The sequence below is a fragment of the Platalea leucorodia genome, assembly GCF_965183815.1.
Source record: "Platalea leucorodia genome assembly, chromosome: 19".
NCBI lineage: Eukaryota > Metazoa > Chordata > Aves > Pelecaniformes > Threskiornithidae > Platalea > Platalea leucorodia.
This window is the reverse complement of record NC_138841.1, coordinates 1,761,381-1,783,667: the sequence shown is the minus strand read 5'-3', so window position 1 is coordinate 1,783,667 and position 22,287 is coordinate 1,761,381. Positions and strand designations below refer to the sequence as shown.

Here is a 22,287-nt window from a genome sequence, read left to right as displayed (position 1 = left end):
TAGTTGGTTTGGGAGTGGTAACGCCGCTGCGTTGGCACATCCTCTGCCTGCACTGAGGACATGGTTCCCGTCCCTGGCTATTCCCCACCACCCTCCTGGCAGGGACCGCTTGTGCCAGCCGAGGAGCAGCGGGAGCGTCCCTGAGCCGGGCGCTGGTGCCGACCCAGCTCGCTGACCGACTGGCATAGCTGTAACTTCAGGGCACCGGTTTTTGGGAGGAGCAGGTGAATGATGCCATGGCCGGGAGAGGCCGGGCTGAGCAGCACCGCGGGCTGGCCGGGCGTGTGGTGTCCTGAGGTGGTCCTGGGGTGCTGGCGGAGCGGGGACGTGGCATGATGGAGGCCAGCTGGCTTTCTGTGCTCCGCTTCCTTCTTTGGAGGTTTCTTTGAAATGTCAGCGCTGCCTTCCCTCCCTCCCATTATCATAACAGTCCCGATGTATTTGCATTTGCTTTCCAAGTGCCCGGGCAGAGGGTGGGTCACCCCAAATCCTGCTCCCTTTCTTAACCTGCTGGGGTGCAAAGGGCTCCCCAGACTTTCGGGGGTGCTGAAGCCCCGTTGCTGGATGCCCTGCAGGGTCCCGTCCCCCCCCGCCGCTGCTGGGTTGTTCGGTGCTCAGTGCTCCTGCCCATCCTGCTCCCCGGGATTTTTTCCTGGTGCGACCTGGGGAAGGGATGGCGGTGCGGGGCGGGGAGCGGGGACGGTTTGGGGACAGAAGCAGGGGGAAGGGATGCAGCCGGTGAATCCAGGGCAGCGACAGAGCTCATCGCGGCGCAGCTGCCTCGCTCGCCGCGACACCCCCCCCTTCCTGGGCAGCAGCCCCCCGCGCACCGCTGCCCTGCCAGGGTGGGGGGGCCCGGAGCCCCCCATCTTGCCCCCCTCGCCCTTCGCCTGCCGCCAGCGGCTCCCCGGCACTGCACCTGGGCTGGGGGAGGCGGCGTGTGCAGCGCTGCCCTTCGCCTCTCCTCTGCGCGGGGACGCGAGCGGGAGCTGTTTGTCCCCGTCGCCTGCCGGCTGGCTGCCGCACACCGGGGCTCGCCAGCCCCGGCTGCACCGGAGCCGCCGGCATCCGCGAGAGCACTGCCACCGGGAACGCCAATGCCACCGGCGCAGGGCTCGAGGGACTGGGACGCTTGGGAGAAGACAGTGAGACCCTTCGCCCGCTGCCGGCATCCCCCTGCCCGCGTGGGGCTGCTGCCCCCATGGCACGTGCCATCGCTTCGTAGTGTGGCAGCAGGCGGCACGGGGCTCGCTGTGCCCACCGCTGCCATGGTGGGAGCCGGGAGCCAGCGCTGAGCTGGGAAGGCCTCTGGCACCATGCTGAAGTTTCGGGCAGACCGGCGAGTGAGGTAGGACCCCGGGGTGGGCTGGCGGGGGCCATGGGCAGGCGGTGGTGGGGGACCCTCAGCCCGGGCAGTGGCTGCTGCATTGCAGTGCTTGGGAGGCGATGTGAACTCGGGAGTTTCTGGAGCGGGGTCAGCCGAGGGAGCCGCTGCCAGGGGGTGGTTTAAGGAGGCTCCCCGGCTGTTCCCGGGGTCTTTCCATGCCTGGGGGTGGGGGCAGACTTGGGAGGGGGTGGGGAGAGGCGCCGGGGTGGGTGCCAGGAGGAGCCGTGGGGGCTGCAAAGCAGGGTGGGTGCCCTGGGCTTGGCGGCGGGGCGGGGGGAGAATCCAGCCTGCTGGAACAGAAACCTGCTGTGGCGTGGGGTTGCAAGCAGGGTTGGGGGGACGTCCCCGGCTGGGATTCGGGCACGCTGACAGGTCCCAGCAGCCCCCTCTTTCCAGTGCTGGGGCAGTCGGGGTGCTGCTCGCTCGGCATTTTGCGCCCTCCCCATGTGTCAGCATCACAGGGGGCCCGGCACCTGCCCCGGCACCGCCGCGTTGTGCCCCTCCAAAGTCACCTGCCGGGGGCAAACGGTCCAGGAGCGGCTCCAGCCCTGGGTGACAGAAATCCCCTTCGCTGCTGTGGGAGTGTGGGCTGGGCAGGCTCTCTCGGCGGATAACTCGTGTCAGTCGTGGCACAGAAAAGCCCGGTGCTGGGGGGGCTTGGGGAGCGAGCGCTGCCCCTCGTTGCGGGGTGCATACACATTGCCCAGGTTTTTAAGGTGACCCCAAGCGAGGGGGAGGGCTGGCGGAGGAGAGCAGATCCGCAGCAGGGCGCAGGATGGGACCTGCAAGGGGGAGCAGCTCTTGGTGAGGCTTTTTTGGACAGAAAGCAGTTAATATCTTCAGAGCCTGGCTGGAGCCCAGGTTCGGGGTGAAGCGTGTATGGATGGGATGGTCTTGGCAGCTGCGTTTTCTTGCTCAAACTTCCCCTGTTTTGCTGACACGCAGAAGTTCAACAGCGTTCCGGGCTGTTGGCGCGTTGGCTTCGCGGGTGGCTGGGGGCACCCGTGTCCTGGTGCCTGGCAGCTTTGGGAAGGAGGGCTGTCACAGGGAAGGGGTCCAAGGCAAACTTCCCGGGATGGAGCCCTGAACCTGCGGGTGCTCCTTGTCCTTTCCTCCTGACACAGCTCCGGCAGCGAGGGCCCCCGGGAAGCAGCATGTGAGCAGATTCCCCAGCCGGAGCAGCGAGGTGCCGGGGTGCCTGGCAATACCGGCTCTGCGGGACAGGGCAGGGACACGGCAGACGCTGCCAGCCGAGCCCGGCAGGAGCCCTGCCTCCTTCCTCCCGGCGCTGCCAGGGAGTCCTGCACCGCCGGCAGCGGCCGCCTTTGGCTGCACCCCAGCATCGCCGAAGCAGCACCAGGGCTGGGGCCGAGCTGGGCCTGATCCAGCTGCAACAGCTTCTGCTGGTGCGTCCTGGGCTGGTGGTCGGGGTCTGTGTGGTGCACAGCCCTGCGTGGCCAGGTGACCCTTCTCTTAGCCTGACTCAAGGTGTTTTGGCAAATGGCTCTAAAAGCAGCGAGCCGAAGGGGAGGATGTGACGTTGGGGACGTCGCTGCTGGCACAGCCCAGGATGGGCCATCGCTGCCGCTGCTTCTGCAGTGACTTCTGAGGGCGGGAGTGGGGTTTCTGGTAATGTCGGGGATGTGTCCCGCAGGAGGAACGAGGGCTCGGCCACCAGAGACCTCGTTTCAGCTCCCAGTGAGGCAAGCACTTTCTGGGAAACGCCGATGAAATGTGCTGAGCAGATCTGAAGCGTGGGGTCAGCGGGGGCGTAGGGGAGGGCGATGCTCGGGGCCGGGCGCAGGGAGCCAGCCCCGGCACCGCGGCAGGGGTGGGACAGCGAAACGCTGGGGCTGGAGCAGCAAATGTGGTGCCAAAGGCAAAGGGTTACGGGGATGGGAGATGCTAACCACCGCCCCGCCGTTGTCTCCCACAGCCACAATGAAAGGCGGAACACGTTCCTGCACCCAGTGACGGGACAGGTCCCCGAGGACAACTCAAGACTTGACTTGCAAAAGTAGGTTGGCTTCTGACTCCCCCGGTTTCAGGGCCTGGGAGTGGGTTGTGGTGGGGGACGAAGGTGGGCTGGGGCATGGGGGGCCGGTGCCCGGGGCAGGGATGCTGGGGACCAGCTCCTGCGGGGTGGAGAAACACAGCTCTGCTGACTCAGCTCTCCTCCTGTGCCGCAGACTGACCTTGGACATGTCAAGCAAAGCGGGCGGCAAGCGACCGGCGACCATCACCAGCGAGCCCTCCAACCACACCATGGTGTCGGAGGTGCCCCCGGAGCGCGCCGGAGGCCGGGTGGGTGCCCAGAGCCGTGCGGCACGGCAGGCGGCAGCAGAGACGGGGTGCCGGGGGCCCCCCCGGGGACTGAGCGGCTCCTCTCCCCCTCTGCAGGCTTCACGCTCCTCCCGCAAGGGCATCGCCTTCGGGAAGCGCTCCAATTCCATGAAGAGGAACCCCAACGCCGCCGTGACGAAAAGCGGCTGGCTCTACAAGCAGGTACCCGAGCCCCCGCCGTGCCGGTGCCCCCCTGGGGCTGTGCCATCCCTCCCCTTCCCGGCCGCCTGCGGCAGCACCCCCTCCCCGGGTGGGTGCTGCTCTCACTGCCCCTCTCTCGCAGGCCAGCTCGGGGGTGAAGCAGTGGAACAAGCGCTGGTTCGTGCTGGTGGATCGCTGCCTTTTCTACTACAAAGGTACGGCAGCGAGTACCTGCCTCAGGTGCCCCCGGCAGCTTGTCCCCCCTGGCAGGACCTGGCGGCCACCAGCCAGGTGCCTCCATGTGAACCCGGGCCGTTACCAGGCTCAGAGCAGGTTTTGGTGGGGTCTGGGGGTGACAGCCCGCCGGGGAGCGGTGGCCGTGCAGTGACAGCCCGCCGGGGAGCGGTGGCCGTGCACAGCACCCCTTTGTGCGGGCATTTGCCACATCGGGGACCCGAGGGGTTAATGCGGGCGCCTTCCCTGGCAGCTCGCTGGGCTCAGCCCTGGCAGCGCAGCCCAGGGCGGGCATGAATAATTGAGCAGGCTGTTGTGCGAGCCCAGCCGAGCTGCACAGAGCTGCCGGGGAGCAACAGGCAGGCAGCGGTTTCCCACAGGTGGGCTGCCACGGGAAGGAGCGATGGGCCCGTGTCCCCACAGCAGCTCGTGGGTCTTTGCTGGCGGGCAGCCGGGGCTCCCAGCCCCTCCGTGCGTGTAACCCCTGCGTTTGCCCACCAGACGAGAAGGAGGAGAGCATCCTGGGCAGCATCCCCCTCCTCAGCTTCCGCGTGGCGGCCGTGCAGCCCTCTGACAACATCAGCAGGAAGCACACGTTCAAGGTCAGTGCGTGGTTGTGCCGGGGCTTGGAGGGGACGGAGCACCGGGACAGCGCTGGGGTGGCGGTGATGCTCGCAGGGTCCCTGCTGCTCCCTCTTCTTGCTTTTTTGGTGACGGGGCATGGAGCCAGCTGGGGAGAGGGGTGACTGCAGTAACCTCCGGGGATACCCTGCGCGGATGTGCCTTCTGCCTGGGAAACTGAGGCACGCACGGGGCAAAGCAGCCTCTCCAAGGTCATCACCCACCCCAGGCCTGAGCTGCTCCTGGGCTCTGCCCCTTGGGGTGCACCGCTGCTCCCCAGCCCGGGGAGGTGCTGGGTGCAGGGGAGCAGCAGCGCTGCCCTCGCCGGCGATGCTCTCAGCCCTCTCCGTGTCCCGCTTTCCCCTCTGCATCGCTGCTCCCGGCCAGCCTGTCCCTGCCGGCTGCTGCGGCGCTTCTCGGCAGCGCTCCCGGAGCCAGACCTAGAGAGGTGTCCCCAACTCCTCTTTGTTTTTTAGCCTGTTTTGACTGGTGTGCAAATGGAAATGTAATTGCAAGGGGGTAGCCTGTAATGAGTTGCTGCTCGTCAGCCTGCGCTGCCGTGGGTGTTGGAAAGCAGAGCAGCGGGTGTTGGAAAGCAGAGCAGCGAGAGGCGGAGGGCGGCTGCTGCAGCCGGGGCTTTCCCGCGCCCGTCCCCGGCAGCAGACCTTGGCTGTCCCTCGCTCAGAGCAGGGGCTGAGCTTCCCCGGCACCGCGCAGCACTTGTCGGCATCACTGTGCACCTTCAACTGGCACAGCTGCTCGTGCTGCCCATGGTCCCTGGGAGGGTTGCGTTAGCACTCGCTTGGTGACGGACCGATGCACGGGCTGGCTTGCACTCGTGTACACTTGTGCAGAAACCCAGCGTGCACCTTCCTGCCCGTGAGCACGGCAGGAGCCGGCGCCTGGGGTCCCCGCAGGGCACTGCCGCAGAGTTTTTCCAATCTAAGGGATGGATTTTTGTAGCTGCCTCCTTTTAAACCTGCATTTAAGCTGCGGCTGAGCACGGTTTAAGGGTGAGCACTGGCAAGTGGCAGCATGGGCTCTCCCATGTGCCTGTGCTGGTGCTGGCAGCCGGCGAGGTGTCTCTGCCTGCAGCTTCTGCAGGTGAGAGCAGAGAAGTGGCCTGGGGGTGTTGAAGCGTCTCTTGGCTTGTGACACTGGTGGGGAAAGAGCCTTGCAAAGCCGCTGCCCGCGAACTGAGCTCTGCAGGCGCGTCCCTGCCTCTCCGTCTGCACACGAGAGTTTTGGGGGATGGCTTTGTTCGGAGAAGGGTAGAGAGGGTCCTGACGGCTGGGAGAGGTCTGTGGTGCAGCACCCGCGCTCCTGCCACGCTGCAGCTTGACCCTTGTCTGTGTTTCCTCCTCTCTCCGTGGGTGAGGATCCCCGGACAGGCGGTCTCTCTTCATGCCCGTCCACCACGCCAGCACCCAGCCACCACCTAGGTAGTACCTTCTTGTGTTTCTGATGCATGCAGAAGGGTGAGGGACCCGCAGGCTTGCCAGCATGCTCCGCTCACCCCGCTCGCACTAATCCAGGGGAGGAATCGGTTTGGTTTGAACTTTTGCTCTGGCTGCAGAGCTGTTAGAGGCAGGAGTGCATGGGGGTTGCAGGAGGTGACCCCGCAGCTGGGCACGGCGGCTGCGTGCTCTGGGGAAGGGGAAGATGGAAACCCGAGGGAGGGTTTTAATCAGAACCCCATTTCCCATCGTTCAGGGGGAGAAACCTCCTGCTTTCTCCCTTTCCTTCCTCCTCGCTGCCTCCCGTCCCTTTCCAGAGAGGGGGAAGGTGGAAGCTTCGAAAAGGCCCTGAATAGCCAGACCTGCCTTCCAGCGTGGGGTGGAGAGTGGGCACCAACATCCTGGACCAGAAGCGAACCTTTTTCCCCTAAAATGTTGTCTGGGCCCAGAAGCCACCTTCCCCCTAACCCTGCATGAAGGATAATGCTCCATCTGGCACTGCCGCTCTCGCTGGGACGTGTCCTTTGCCTGCCCCCTGCGCCCCGCGGGGACCCGCTCAGCGCTGGGTGCAGCAGCCTTTGCGCCGGGGTGCTGCTCCTCCGGCGCGGGGCCCTGGGGAGGGCTGGTCCCGAGCGTCGCTGGGGGTGACCGCAGGGGACTCGTGGCCCCGGGGGATCCCCTGCGAGGGGATGAGGGCTGGCGCTGGCTCTGCCCGCAGAGCCTTCCTCCCGCTCGGTGCCGCCGAGGGTGCATGTGGCCGTGAGGCTCAGGCAGGGGAGGGAAGGACCGTGCCTGGCTTCTCCTGCTGCGGCAGGACCTCGTGCCAGGGTGGAAATGGAGCTCTCACCCTCCTGTCTGTCTCTCTCCCCGCTTCTCTGCCTCCCTGCAGGTGACGGTGTGCTGGGTGGAGGAGATGCCAGCGAGTAACGAGCAGTCCCTGTCTCCCCAGGCCGAGCATGCTGGCATCCGGACCTACTTCTTCAGCGCCGAGAACACGGAGGAGCAGGAGTCCTGGATCCAAGCCATGGGCGAAGCCGCCCGGGTGCAGATCCCCCCGACTCAGAGGTCAGTGCCCGCTATCTCCCCGTGCCACCCCTCTCCCCTGGTTTCTTGGAGATGGGGTGGAGGGGCTGTGCATCGTGACCAGGGACCTCCTGGGAGCGTGAGGGTCCCTCTGGAGAATGGAGCTGGGGGAGCATTGGCCCCCCAAGGCTGAGGGAGGGACGGGACGTCACCGGCCGTGCCAGGGGCGTTGCAAAGGGAAGGTAACCCTCTCTCCTGTCTCGGCACCCTCCAGGCACGAGAAGCCAGACTCTGAAAACATCCCCCCCAGCAAACACCACCACCACCACCGCAATGCCGCCCACCGCGAGCACCCCAAAGCCGACCCCGACACCAAGACCCGGGGAGAAGGTGACGGCCGTGGCTCGGAGAAGATCGAGAGGAAGTCAGAGAGGACGGAGAGCAAGAAGGAGCCCTTGGCCAAAGCCAACGGCATCACTGGGCAGGAGATGCCCTCAGAGCCCGGCAGTCCATACCCCGAGGCACCCCGGGTGCCGGCGAGCGTGGAGCGGCCGCCCCAGCCCAACGGCTGGCCGTACTCGTCACCCAGCCGCCCCGGCAGCACCGCATACCCCCCGCCCGACGGGGAGAGCGTGGCCCACCGCCGGGGCTTTGCCCCCCGCACCAACCCCGAGAAGATCGCCCAGCGCAAGAGCTCGATGACGCAGCTGCAGCAGTGGGTGAACTCGCGCCGGGGGGCCGTGCCCCCCGAGGAGCTGCGGAGGTGAGGGCGGCGGGGGGCTGGCCGGGGGCAGAGGAGGGTCCTGCTCCTTTTCTCCAGGGCTGTCCCTCAGGTGATGCTCTGGGAATGTTTTTCCCCTTCTCAGCTGCTTTATCCCCTCCTGGGGTCAGAAAATCTCCTTTCTGGGCTGTCCCCACATGCCAGCTCCGAGCTGTGCGTGGGACACCCTGAAAAGCTGAGCAGGGTGGATTTTGGAGGGGAGGCCACCACGGGGTCCCGGGGAGGAGGGATGCCAGCCAGCCAGCTCTCTGGGTGCTGGTGTCAGAGCTGCCTGCTCTAAGGCTGTCCTCACCCACCGGGACCCCCGGCTGCGGAGCGAGGGGCCGGGCACCGCCTGGCCGCCAGCCTGGCTCTCACAGCTCTCTTCCCCTCCAGCCCCACCAGGTTTTACCCTGTGTCTCGCCGAGTGCCCGACTACTATTCCCCCTACTCACCCCAGTACCCTGAGGACTACCAGTACTACCCGCCCGGGGTGCGCCCCGACAGCATCTGCTCCATGCCCGCCTACGAGCGGGTGAGCCCACCCTGGGCGCTGGAGGACAAGCGGCACTCCTTCCGCAACGGTGGCACCTACCAGCTCCGTGACTGGAAGGAGCACCCCGGTTTCGGCCGGCAAGATGTCCCGCTCTGGCTGCCGGGTCCAGGGAGGCAGCCGACCTACTTGGACGAGGTGGATGCAGCCTCGGGCTCTCTGCGACGGATGTCACTGCAGCCCCGCTCCCGCTCCGTGCCCCGCTCGCCCAGCCAGGGATCCTACAGCCGGGCGCGGGTATACTCCCCGGTCCGCTCGCCCAGCGCCCGCTTCGAGCGGCTGCCGCCCCGGGGAGAGGAGATTTACGCCGACCCCGCCACCTTCATGATGAGACGATCCATCAGTTCTCCAAAGGTAAATGCCCGTCAGCGCTCAGGGTGCACGGGGTTGGAGGGGGACCCTCGCTGGGGACGTCAGGGCAGGGATGCTGCAGCACAGCCTGTCCCCTCTGCATGTAAAGCCTGGCCTCAAAATGCCAGGCTTGCAGCAGCTGATGGCTTTAGGTCCCTCCTTGCCATCCTGCAAAGCTGTCCAGGTTGCGGTTGTTCCCTCCTGGCTGCTCCTGCGCTGCTGCGAGCCTGGAGAGATGGGGCAGGAGGGGATGGGATGGGAGCCCAGGGGTGCTCAGGGCCACCACGAGTGTTGTGCTCCGGAGCAGGGAGTGCTGGTGTCCCTGTCGCGCTGCTGCGTGCCCCAAAGCCGGGGCTGACCCTGCTGCAGGGCCGGGGTCTGCCCTTGCACATGCTTTCTGGCCTCTCGCACACCTCTCACGTGTCTCTGGTTTTGGGGTGGGGGGTCTCCTCTCTTCTCAGTACGACTATCTGGGCGACAGACGGCCCATCCCTGTGGGAATGTATCCGTACCACTACCCGGCATCCCCCACCGTCCATGACAAGATGGTACGTACGCTGCTGGCGCCGAGGGGCTGAGCCCCGGCGGACGGGCGTGCACAGAGCCCCTCGGGGAGGTGGGCCAGCTCAGGGGCTCCTTGCTCGGACAGCTGAGGAGGAACGGCTCCGCTCCAGGGGCAGCTTTTTGGGTCAGAGCTGGGCTGCTCTGGGGCAGGTCGGGACCGCAGGTCCTTTTACTGGTGTCTCTGGTCCCTCCCGGCCATGCCCGAAGGAAGTCCTTGTGGAAAGACCCCCGGTTCCTGCCCCAGGTCACAGGGGCAGTGGGACACCCTGGGACCCCCATACGCCCTGCGATGCTGGGCCGGGCTCGTCACCCCCTGGGCGGTCCCCGGCAAGGACGGGGCTGAGGCTGGCGCACACCCTGCACCTCTCCCCCTCCTGCTTCCTCTCTTCTGGCTACAGCTGCTGCTTTTTCCTGCGTTGTGTTTCCCCTCGGAGCGCTGAGGGGTTGGAGCCGGTGGGGTGAGACCGGGAGATCCCCCCACAGAGCGCGGTCCCAAAACCATAGGGCAGGACCCGTCATTGGAGGAGAGAGAAGCACGAGTTACCATAAGCCACCCACGCTGCCATCCATCCTCGCTAGCCAGAGACGCAGGGAAAGGGCCGTACCTCTTCCCAGGCACCGTTAGCCGGGAGGAGAGCGGGTCTCCCGCAGGGCACATCCCAGCAGCTCTCCCGGCTCTGTGCCAGGGAGGTGCCTCACTTCCCCGGCCGAGAGGTCTTGGCATTTCCGTAGCCCTCACCTAACTGCTTTGCTTCTTCTTTTATATGTTTTGTGTGTTCGTTTCTTGCCGCATGCCTGCTGGCTCCTGGTAGGATGAACTTTTAGACCTTCAGTTGCAAAGAAACCTAGAGTATTTGGACCAGCAGGTAGGCAGAGCTGGCTGCAAGCCTCACACTGCTTACGTCCCCGTGTGCCCTGTCCCCTGCGGCGTCCCCTTCCCGTCCAGCGCAGCATCTCTTCCCCTAACATCCATCCTCACCCTTCTTGGCATTAAAGCAGCACGAGTTGTCTTTGGTTTGCTTCTTCCATCCTTCCCGTCTGTAGGGTCACTCATTGCTTGGCAGAAAAATCCCCCTGACAGTGCCTTCTGTGTGGTGTGCTGGAGGTGGTGGGGGGTCCTGGGGGGAGCCAGGGCAGCTTCCCACGTGCCCGGGGCCTCGGGGAGCTGCTCCCGGGGTGCAGCCAGCTCTGAAACCCGCACCAGGTCGCTCTGCACCGCGCTGGCTCGGGGCAGCGCAGGACACCGGTGCGTGGTGCCAGCGCGGCCGTGCTGGACGGCACATCCCCATGCCCAGCAGTGCCTCCGGCATTGGTGCGAGCCGGGCTGCTGCAGGGTCCTGCGGCTGGTGCCCCCCGTGCCGGGGGCGGCCGGACGAGCCGTGGGGAGCCGGCGGGGTGCGAGGTGGTTGCGGTGACGCGCTGGCCCTGTTCCTCCTCGAAGGCGGGAGGCTTGATGCAGGGCTGGGGTGAGGCACCCGCTGGGACTGACACCAAAGCAGCAGCTCCCAGGTTTTTGCATGGCAGGGGGTGTTTGGAGGAAAGCTGTGAACTGACTTCATCCCAGGAGCGGGGTGGGGGCAATCTGGCCGGGAGAGACCCCTGGGACTGGTGGGGTGGAAACGGCAGGCACAGGCTGAAGTCAAAGCCAGGGACAGGAGGTGTCGGCCAGTGCTGCAGCCCCGGCGCTCGCCTGCAAAAGCCAGGCTTGCACTAAGGGAGCTGCTCCAGAGACAATCTCATTAGTCTGCAAATCTCCATCGGTGCAGTAATCGCCAAGATCTGTGTCTGCCTTGGAGCAGAGCCAAGGACAGGCAGGAGCACTCGCTGCAATAAAAGCTCTCTGGATTATTTCACAGCCGTCGGCAGCAATGCTCGCTCTCCGAGGCTCTTTAAAACACTCCCTAAAAAGGCTCTGCATCTCCTCCTCCTCTCCTGCTGACCTCTGGAGAGACTAATTCGGAGTGACGCTGTCAAGTATCTCTTTTCAAACAGCTTGCTTCTTTATTTTCTCTCTCCTTGTTTGTCCGGTTGTGGGGATGGCTCCCTCGGCTGCACCCCACCTTGCTGACCTGCCCCAGTCGGTGTTTCGTCCCTGGTTTGTGCTTAAATTGCCGTTGCCCCTTGGACCTCGAGGGTCGTGGCCGCAGGGGCACGTTTCCTTGCATCGTCCGCTCTGGGCTGCGGGCTCCTGCAGCATTTCTGCAGGCAAAGGCAGCGGTGAAGCTCCGGTGCCGCTGATTTAAGCGGCTCCACTGCACGGTACTGAGGGACCCTGCGGCCATTGCCGGCTGCACGTCCTGGCAGCAGTGAGAGCAGCAAAACCCTTTGGGTTGCAGGGCTGCGAATAGGCCCCGGGGCTGGGGTCTGTCCCGCTCCCCTGGAGGGCTCGGCACAGCCCGGGGCAGCGCTGCCGGCCGGCTGCAGCTCTGGGGAGGTACAGGCATGCTGAGCACCGTCGCACCCTTGCCCTGCTGGGCAGCATGGCCGCGATGTGCCATCGCCACGGGAGCACCCTGTTCCCAGCTGGCTCTGCTGCTTGAGGCTGCTGGACTGGAGAGGGGGACGCTGCTGTCCCCAGCCCCAGGCTTCCGTCACCTTCCCCTGTGCCTGGAGCTCGTCTGCGCTTTGAGCGGGGCCATCCCAGCCCCGGCTCCGCCACAAGGGCAGGGCACCGAGCCGTTTGTCAGCACGAGGAGGGGGGCCCGTCTGTCTGTCCGCTGGGACCACACTGTGCGTTGCAGCCGTGGAGTCTCTGTGCAAGCTTGTGTCTGTGTGTGCGGTTTGCTGGCGCCCAGCTCGGGGCTGGCTCGGTTTTATCTGTGTCTTCCCCTCAACAAAGTTTTCAGGGCGTGCAACCAGCCCAGGACGCTCTTGACTGCACAAAATGGAGCAGCAGCAGCCTGGGGCAGCTGTCGCCTTGTGGCTTGAGCCCCTGGGACATCTCTTGGAGGTGGCATCTTGCAGCCCGATGCCCTGAGGGCTCCTGGACTGAGCCGCGCCGCTGCTCCGACGGCACCCGAGCACCGCAGCACGCGAGCCCATCTCTGCTGACCTCTGAACTTTCCTTCCCTGTCTGCCGCAGATGAGCGAGAGCGAAACCCTGATCAGTATGGTGAACAGGATGGTGGAGACCTCCTCCCCTAGGGCTCAGCTCTACATGCAAGTAAGCCTCCGGCCGCCGGGCCGCACATGGCTCGTGCATGGCAGCCACGCCAGCCGCCCCGCGCTTCATCCCTGAGGTCACCTCCTGCCATTTCCACTCATGCAGACTCCAGCATCCATGCAGCTCCGGCACATCACGCTCTCGGTGACCTGCTAGTCCATCACAGGCTTTGCTAATCCATCCATGAGCCATTAAAACCCAGTAAATCCTTGTGCTGAGAGCACAAGGTAGGGATGCAGTGGTCTGGAACTCATCCTCGTTTGGGCTGGACTCGGGTGCTTTGCTCACCCTCTGTTTGCCATCGTGTGTTGATGAGGCAAGGAGAAGGCGTGGGATGACTTAAAGACAGGAATCCAGCCCAAGGCTCTTAAACCAGAGCAATAATTCCCCTAACAGAGAGGGAAAACAGCCTTTCAGCCCCTGAGGCTCTGGCTCGTTCTGTTCCCTGCCTGGAGAGGGCTGCAAAAGCATCAGGATGTCCCTGCTGATGTTGGGCTGCACCTCCAAGCACAGGCAGCTCCCGTCACCCAGGAACGTGTCTCCAGGTGCACTGCAACCCACAGCCCATCGTGCTGCCAGCCCCGGGCAGGGGGCCGTGGGGCCCCGCCATCCGCCCAGGGCATCTCCCGGCTGCGCGAGCCTGCAGCGACCGGGCGATCGCTGGGGTTTTCCAATGAAGGGAAGGTGCCTGTTCCCATCTGCTGTGCGCGGGGAGCGGGGACGTGCTGGAGGACGAAGCTGGAGGTGTTGAGATGCTTGCGCTGGCCGGGCTCCCTGCCTGGAGGCAGCAGCATCGCCGTCTGCCAGGCTCTGCCTCCAGTGCTGGGCATTTCCCAGGTTCAGGTCTATTTGCATTGTCCTATAGTTTTAAATGGCTCTAAAGTAGCGTCTTGCTTTCTAGCAATAATGATCCCCTTCTTCCTATCTTATGCCTTTCATCTCAAGATCTTGGAGGCATTTAATTGTTGAGGTCCCATTAGTAATTTAGATTTCCAGGAAAGGAAAATGACTCACAGAGAAGCCGGATGGTAAACAGGCCCTGATGGACCTGCTGATTTATAGGTGTTTCCACTCTGCTAAGTGGGATTACAGCTTAATCTTTCTGCCTTTGTTTCCCTGCCTGTGAAATGGTGGCAGTTATACGCCAGGCAGTTAATGATTCACGAGGCCTCTCTTTAACTCAGCTCCTGGCGTCCTGCGGAGACGGCTAATTCCCGTGGCTCGCCCAGCCATGGGCACTGGGGCTGGGAACGGGGAGGGAGGCTGTGCGTTCATCCAAGCCACCGGGCTTGGCCAGGGTGAGAGCTCCAGCCCCGACATCCCGCGCTGCCTGCGGCACCTGCTGCCTCCCGACCCATGGCTGCGTCTGCCCGGCTGTGCCGGCTGCGGGGAGCACCCGCCGCCTCCGGAGACTCGGCTCTCGCCTCTCACTCCCCGCTCCCGGGGCTGGGAGAGGGGCTGGGAGCTGCCTCACCTTCCCCAGGGGCTCCGGAGCCGGGCTCACCCCACGCTCTGCTTGCAGGTGACGCCTTTCCCGGAGGCCTACAGGGAGACGCTGCACGCCTACAAGATAAGCGAGCAAGACACCGATGTAAGAGCAAACATCTGTCCTGTGTGTCCCTCCTCTGCCCCATGCTGTTGTCCCCGTCCCCCGCAGCAGGTCTGCTGTCCCCAAGTGCTCCTGCACAGCCGGGTGGGACCTGGTGCTGCCCCAAGTGCGGTGTGTGCTGCTCGGGGATTAAATCCTCCGCTGAGCTTAGCTGCTTGGTCTTGCCCCAAGTCCAGGTTTGGCCCGTGTCACCCTGGCCGGGGATGAGGTCCCTGCAATGAGAGCAGCGGGCTGGAAACCCTCCCCAGGGCCATGTGTTGTCCCATCAAGCCAACCCCATGGGCCATGTCCTGGCTGCATCCCGTCTCCCGGCTGAGCACAGAGGCATTTGCACGGGTACACCCCGCACACCCCATCGCTGGGCTCTCATCCTCTCCTCCCTTTCTCTTTCCCTCCTGGGGACAGAAGCTGCTGGGGAAGCTCTGTGAGCAGAACAAGGTGCTGCGGGAGCAGGAGAGGCTGGTGCAGCAGCTCCGAGCAGAGAAGGTACGTGGTGGGCAGCTCAGGCGGCCATCCGGGGACGAACCTGGCTGCGTGGTCATGGCCGTGCCCAGGCAGCACCTTCGTGGCGAGGAAGCGACATGTCCTGCTGTCTTGGGGACAGCTCAGCAGGGATTTTCTGAGCTGGAGGAGATGTCCTGGCCATGCCATGGTCCCGGGACTCCCCGTGCGTTAATGGCCTGTTAAGGAGGGGGACTGCAGCTCCTGCACTGGCTGGGCTCTCATGGCTGCATCTTCCTCCTGTCCGCTCCAGGAGAGCCTGGAGAGTGCCCTGATGGGGACGCACCAGGAGCTGGAGATGTTCGGGAGCCAGCCTGCCTACCCGGAGAAGCTGCTGCACAAGAAGGAATCGCTCCAGAACCAGCTCATCAACATCCGTGTCGAGCTGTCGCAGGCCAGCACGGTAACCGGCTCCCCCTCCGCTGCGGTCCCCGTCCCACCAGCCCCGAGCAGCCGCTGGGACTGTCTCCCCCACCCGCCGTGACCCCTTTTCTCCCTTCCTGTAAAAAAAAGAGAAGGGAAATCCCCTTGGCTGGCTGAGGTCCCAGAGGAGCCAAAGTCCCTCGCTGGGGACAAAGCAAATTAACCCTCGTGGTGCTGAGCTGGCAAACGTGCCCAGAGCCATTTCAGCTCCTGCTTCCATCTCTGGCTGCCCTGCGCTGCTGTGCCCTCGGCACCGGGCGCTCCCACGGGCACAGCCTGGCTGGGGCACAGCCCCACCGCCAGCCCCTCCGTGGCTCAGGGTGGGTTGTGTTGGGTGCAGCGTCCTCGTGCTTTCCTGGGTGTTCCCATGCTGCGCTGGCCAGGGCTGCTGCCAGCTGGGGGAGAAACCTGCCAAAGACCCCCTAACCCACCCACCTTTCCCCCACAGGCCTTGGCGAATAGCACTGCTGAGTACGAGAGCCTGGAGAGCGAGGTGTCCGCCCTGCACGACGACCTCTGGGAGCAGCTGAACCTGGACATCCAGGTGAGCAGGACCCCACCAGTCCCAGGGTCCCTCTGCCAGTCCCGGGGTCCCCCCGCCATCCCCATGGAGGTGGAAACCCCCTGTTTCCTTCAGCCCTCCGCTCCCCCCAAAGAGCCGGTTTGCAAGTGGGTGCTCCGTGCTCAGCCCTCAGTGTCCAGCTTTGGGCAAGGGCAGAGGGGCTGAGGAACCGTGGGCACCTGGGTGCCATCGAGGGGCTGCAGCCCAGCGCTCCCTGTGCTGCTGGGGCTCCGTCAGCTCCCCCCAGCCTGCGGCGGGCACCTGGGAGAGCGGAGAGATGGCTGCTGGCAGGAGACGAGCCGTGGGCCTGATGGCTCAAACCCCCCCTGGGCTGTGTCTGCCTCAGCTGAGCGCCCGTGGGTCCCACGGCTCCGCTCGGGGCTGGGGTGCAGCGGGGCTGGGGTGCAGTGGGGCTGGCAGTGGTGGGAACCACTCTGACCACTGCCTTTTCTGCCTTCCAGAACGAAATGCTCAACCGGCAGATCCAGAAGGAGATCTGGCGGATCCAGGATGTGATGGAGGGGCTGAGGAAGAACAACCCATCCCGCGGCACGGACACTGCCAAGCACAGAGGTGAGCAGGGTCCATCCGTGCCCTCGCACAGCACCAACCCCAGCGTGCCACAGCTTGGGGCATCCCCGGTGCCTGGGCTGCCATGATGCACACGGCAGCGCCCATGCAGGGAGGTGGAGGCCCTGGTGCACGCACTTATTTCTGCTTTTCTCTGCAGTGGCCATTGGCCCCTCGGGGACGTACAGCTCCAACAGCCCCGCCAGCCCCCTGAGCTCGGCCAGCCTCACCAGCCCCCTCAGCCCCTTCTCCCTCGTCTCTGGCTCCCAGGGCTCTCCCACCAAGCCAGGACCCGGCGAGGTGAGTGGGCCAGGGCGTCCCTAGGGAGTCCTTTGCCACCATCGGGTCCCCAGCCTGGCTCGCAGGCTGGTCCAAGCCCTCGCTCTCAGGGGACGGGTGGGCACCCACCGGGCACAGAGCGTGGCTGGGTTTCCTCGTGGCTCTGCCTGGGGCACCGTTTTGGCCACATGCATGGGCTGTGCTGTCCCCCGGTGACATCGGGGTCCTCACAGGGGCTGTGGCTGGGCTTCGCAGCCTTTGGGCTCCTGCATCAAGCAGCCCTGAAGGCTGAGAGTTGCTCAGCTCCAGCCTTTGGCTTCAGGACCAGCTCCTGCTGCCACCACAGACCCCTCTCGCTGCCCTTGCTCGGGGTCCAGCAGTGCTGGTCTGACCTTCATCCACGTGAAGTTTAGGGTGGGATTTGGGGACTCCCCAGCCCCACCTGGCTGCGCAGAGGCAATGCCAATGTCTCCTGGGGGCTGCCAGCCCCAAGGTGGGGAGCCCCTCGCCTGGGCAGCCCCCCGGCGCTGCCTGGCCCCGCTGCCCTGGGGGGACGTGCAGCAGCAAGGGCAGCGCAGGAGGCGGGAAGCGCTGTCCTCTCCGCATGGAGAGACACGGAGACCACGGGGCCCCGGGAGCGGTGGCCGGCTGCTCTCCCTCCTCCTTTCCTTGGCTCGACGCTTCCACTGTGTGTTGTCTCAATCTTTTTCTAACTCTCTTCCTTCCCGGCTCTCAGTGTCTCTGCTCTCACGCCTCACGCTCCTCTCCACCCCAGGAACCAGGCCCACCTCGACCTCCCCTCCCCAAGTCCTACGTACCCCTGGAGTCTCCTCCGACCGTTCCTCCGCTCCCCGGCGAGAGCCGCCTCTGGCCGTACCCCACCTCCCCTTCCTGGCAGCAAGGCAGCGAGGCGAAAAGGGGACAGGTACCGAAACCTCTCCAGAGCAGCCCTGCAGCAGCGGCCCCGTCCTCTTCCTCCCCGAGACGTTAGCTGGCAGGGGCTGGGACGAGACGGGCGGGAGGGCTGCCCGCCCTCTGCCCTGGCAGCGGGGACAGGGACAGCATGGAGGTGGCACTCGGTTAGCGGACAGCAGCGTGTGGCTCGTACCTGCCCTCTCCAAGGGGAGCAATGGGCAGCGTTCCCCCGGCAGCCTCGCCGTGGCCCTCCTGTCCCCACCAGGTCCCCTGCACCCACGCACAGCACCCGCTGCGCTCACTCAGGACGGGGACTGGCTCCTCCTGGGCAGCCCCCGAAGCTGCTGCAGCCCCCGGTATCAGCCCCTCTGCTTTCCTCTGCCCTCGCCTCTCTCGCTGTCCTTCTGCGGCACCGCTCCCCACCATGCAGTACTGGCAAGCTCTGCCGATGGGGGTGACCCCCCCAACTCCTGCCCACCCAGGGGAAACCAGGATTTGGGAACTGCTGGTAATGCCTCGGCCGTGCTCCCGCCGGGGGAAGGGGCCAGGTTTGGGCACCAGGAGACACAAGCATCCTTGCGGCCAGGGGGTCAGGATGAGTGCACGCGGGGGCTGGCACTGCAAGGCAGCGGCCGTGCCGAGTTGGGAAGGGCTACAGACCCCACTGTGAGCACAAGTGGCATCTCCCACAGCCGTGCAGCTGCAGGGTACCGCAGTCATGGCTGCGTGCTGATCCACAGGGTGTAAGGGGTGTCGGGATGCGCGATCTCTATGAAAAGCACAGGGCAGTTGAGGGGGGCACATTGGGCTCCTCAGCTTGTTGCCGTACCCCTCCACTGTACCAGCACCGTGGCACCAGTGCCCGGGCCCTGGGCAGGCTGTGCCCAGGGGATGCAGGGAGGGAAGGACCCCAAAAACGGCCCTCTGCTTGTTCTCCGCTGCTGCACAGTGTCTGCCCTGACTTCTGCCCCCATGGGACCCTGTCCCCTCTTGCAGGCACGAGATCTTGTTGGAGCTCAGCAGAGGCAGGGTGTCCCCGTCCTGGAGCTCCCAGCTGCCACCTCCGAGCCGTGGCGGGATCGTCACCCCTGAAGGAAGCTTTTCCCACGCAGGACCCTGTCCTATGGGGAGAGCGATCGATGCCCAGGCCCAGTGGGCTGGGATGTAGCAGGGGAGAGAGCTGCAGAGCTCTGCCAGCCCCTCTCCCCACATGTTTGGGGTGCATTGGTACCACCTGGCTGGTGTCTGTGTGTCCGTCCACTCCTGGGAGTGTGTCTGTGGGCCGTATGTCACCCTGTGGCTGCGGAGAGCAGTGGGTCTGTTCCCAGGCAGAGCATGGCCCCCGGGCAGGACAGGGGCTCACCAAGGACCTGCTTTCCCCCGCAGCCCAAGCCAAGCTTCGAGCAGAGCAAGAAAGAGTCGCAGCGACCGGCCCCCCCCGGGCCCCTCACCGAGGGGCTCCCGCAGAGCCGGCAGGAGCAGGAGGCGGAGAAGCAAGCGGCTCTCAACAAGGGTACGGCACCGGGGTCGGCGGGTCCCACTCCAGCGGGATCCCCACGCTTGCCAGGAACACCCGGCATCTTGCTGGGACCCTGCCCTTCGTCCCCGGGGGGGTTCAGCCTGGTGTTTTGTTTTGCTCCGCAGTGGGCATCGTCCCCCCCAGGACCAAGTCTCCGGCGGAGGAGGAGGTGGTGCCTGCGGCCGGCGTGCCAAGGAGGAGAACCGGCGGCATGGCCAACGGGCTCAGCTCTGGGGTAGGGCTTGTGTCGAGGGGCTGGGGGCCAGGGTGGTGGGGCTTGGCTAGCAAAGTGGGGCTGCATCTCAGCCTGCAGAGCTGGGGCAGCGCACAGGGGAGCCCATCCCTGCATGGCTCCACATCTCAGCATCGAGCTCCTCGGGACCCCCTGGGCTCTTTCGGCACCTTCCCCCCACCCCAGGAGCAGGCTGAGCAGCCCCATCCCAGAGGGCTGCAGCACTGGGTGATGGGGCCGGACCCTGCTGCAGGCAGGGGTGCGTGACCGTGGGGCTGGGCTCTCCCCAGGAGAGACCGAAGAGCGCTGTGTTCGCCAACGAGACGAAGGTGAAGATGAGCGTGGAGGAGCAGATCGACCGCATGAAGCGCCACCAGAGCGGCTCGATGAAGGAGAAGCGACGCAGCCTGCAGCTCCCCAGCACCCAGCAGCCCGACACCCCCGGCACAAAGGCACCCACCTCCTACAAGGTGGTGAGTCCCTGCACTGGCCGCGGGGCTGGGGCAAACTGGCCTTTGCTTTGCAGAGCGCCTGAGGTCCCCGACGCAGCAGAGGGGACACTGGGGGCTGGGGAAGGGGGTGGCTGCTGCAGCAGGGGACAGTGTGCCATTCCGGGGGTCTCAGCGGGGCTGGGGTCCCTCACAGGTGCGCCGGCACCGCAGCATCCACGAGGTGGACATCTCCGACCTGGAGGCAGCACTGCGCTCCGACGACCCTGGCAAGGTCTACGAGACGCCCCAGGAGGAGATCGCTCGGCTGCGCAAGATGGAGCTGGAGCCGCAGCACTATGATGTGGACATCAACAAGGAGGTGAGGACGGGCTGTCCTGGGGGAGCTGGCAGCCTGGGCATGGGGCGTCCCTCCCTCCGCACCCTGCACCGGGGGGTCGATCCGTCCTCCTGCATCGCTCAGGATCCTGGAGCCACTGGCGGTGCCCAGACTGGTGCTGGGAGCTGGGGGCAAGCGGGGCAGGTGGGTGCTGGCGCGGGGATGGGTCCCCAGTGCTGGTGCTTGGCTCAGCCCTTGCCGCTATGCCCAGCTCTCCACACCGGACAAAGTCGTCATCCCCGAGCGGTACGTCGAGCTGGAGCCAGACACGCCGCTCAGCCCCGAAGAGATGAAGGAGAAGCAGAAGAAGGTGGAAAGGATCAAGACCCTCATTGCCAAATCCAGGTGAGGCTGTTGTGCCCATGCCCGCACCCATGCTGGCTGTTGCGGGGTGCACCCTGCCACCCGCCTGCACCCCTTCCCTGGCCATCCCCGCGGGGTCCATCCCGCTGGGGCCAGGCACGGGTGCTGACGCCGGGTGCTCTGCGCAGCCTGCAGAACGTCATCCCTCTGGGCGAGGGGGAGGTGGACACCCCCCAGGACCCTGAGACCCAGCTGCAGGAGCAGGAGAAGAGGATAGAGATCTCGTGCGCGCTGGCTGCCGAGGCCTCCCGCCGGGGCCGCATGCTCTCAGGTAAGGCGTGGGGCGGGCACGGAGGGTCAGAGTCGCCAGTCCTGCGGGAGAGCGGACTGCAGGTAGTGTTACGTGCCAAGCGGGCAGGAGGGGTGAGGGCAGGGCAGATCGGGCAGGTTGGACACAGGACCAGCTGATGGGTTGGACAGGCAGCAAGAGCAAGGGGCTGACACAGGCAGGAGAGCAGTCTGCATCGGTCCTGGCGCAGGGCATCCCTGTGCAGTGGGAGAGCTAGCCTGGTGATGCCGGCAGCTGCCGGCACCCTGCCTGCAGTGCCTGGGGCTGCCCTCCCCTGTGGCAGCGCCGAGCACCGTGGGATGGAGCAGCCTCTTCGGCCGGGCGCAGGTTTTGGCACCTTGTCAGAAGCGTTGGCGAGGCTGCAGGATGGGAGCGCCTGGCCGCACAGCACGCAGTGGCACGCCGTGCCCGAGCGAGCGTGGTGGCAGCCGTGCCTTGTCCATGAGGAGCCCTGCGGGGAGCTCACGTGTGCGCGCCGCGGCCGGGCGCCGCTGTGGCTGTTTGTCCTGACCGCGCTTGCTTCCCCCCTTCCTTCCTCTCTGTTTCCTCCCCTCCGCTAACCTCTCGCTGGGTCGCTGCCTTCCCCTCGCCGCTGCCGGCAGCTTGTGTTCTTCACGCCCTTCTCCCATTTCTCGTTTCCAGCTCAATGCGCTACCCCAAGCCCTCCCACCTCCCCAGCCTCCCCGACTCCACCGACCAACCCCCTCTCGTCTGAAACATCCCGGGTCGCCGACAACAGCCATTTTATGCGTGTCTGAGCCATGAAGTAAGCACCTCTTCTCTCGTACTTCATCCCATCCTCTCTCCATCATGGGGGGCCGGGCGGGGGGAGCTGCTTCTGCGCCCGGTGTCTGTCCATCGCTGCTTGCTCCACCTAACGTCTCCCGAGCCACGTCAGCCCCGTCTCCTCCCATGGACCAAGCACAAGTGTCCTCCAAGGCGAAGCCCCTGGGCTGGGTCAGCCAGGGACCCCAGTGTGGGCAGGAGGGTTTGGCAGGCTGCTGTGGGCAGGGGGGGCCCACACACGGAGCAAAACGGGGGCTGGTCTCAGGGCCAGGCTCTGGGGGACGCCTGCCCTGGCACATCTGCAAACTGGTGGCTGCAAACTGGGGGGGACGCAGCGTCCCCCTGCTCGGTTGGAGATTTCCCACAGGCAGCTGGGGGCCTAGAGCTGAATCTGCGCTAGGTTTTCCTCCGAGCAGGGCAGGAGGGGGCTGTGAGGTGGGCACAGGGGCTGCCCCACCACCGGCCACCCTACGCGCAGCTCAGCCCCGCTCTCCTCTCCCTCCAGCTCAAGCCCTGGCTGCTGCCGGCACCATCAAGTTCCACGGGGCCACATTTTAGCGCCCTGACACGACACCGAACCTCTCGCCATCGTTTTTGGTTCTCCCGGACCCCTTTCCCTCCCACCAACGGCGAGACCACCCGGCATAGCCGAGTGGGGAGATGCATCGCCGACAGCACCAGCTGCTCTGCGCCGTCCCGGAGGAGAGGTGCGGGTGCCGGGAGGTTGTCTGCTGGAGCGTGGTCCCCGAGGAGCCCCCAGGCTGCCAGCTGGCGCAGAGACAGATCGGCGGTGTCCTGGGCGTCAGGCTTGTGT

The 22,287-nt window shown here is 65.5% G+C and overlaps 1 protein-coding gene across 1 annotated transcript; it reads left to right on the top strand.

Moving 5' to 3' along the window:
* Positions 1 to 3,353: 3,353 nt before the first annotated feature.
* Positions 3,354 to 21,445, top strand: PLEKHA6 (pleckstrin homology domain containing A6; the record flags this gene model as incomplete). The annotated part of the gene is made up of 21 exons (XM_082329966.1): positions 3,354 to 3,404; positions 3,577 to 3,691; positions 3,788 to 3,892; positions 4,014 to 4,086; positions 4,607 to 4,707; positions 7,133 to 7,269; positions 7,481 to 7,969; positions 8,363 to 8,873; positions 14,120 to 14,188; positions 14,612 to 14,692; positions 14,961 to 15,110; positions 15,579 to 15,674; positions 16,154 to 16,265; positions 16,423 to 16,562; positions 18,843 to 18,969; positions 19,101 to 19,210; positions 19,498 to 19,680; positions 19,853 to 20,017; positions 20,247 to 20,380; positions 20,527 to 20,669; positions 21,330 to 21,445. The coding sequence occupies exons 2-21, from the start codon at positions 3,590 to 3,592 to the stop codon at positions 21,443 to 21,445; spliced, it is 3,144 nt and encodes a 1,047-aa protein (XP_082186092.1). The 5' UTR covers positions 3,354 to 3,404; positions 3,577 to 3,589.
* Between the last annotated feature and the right edge of the window lie 842 nt (positions 21,446 to 22,287).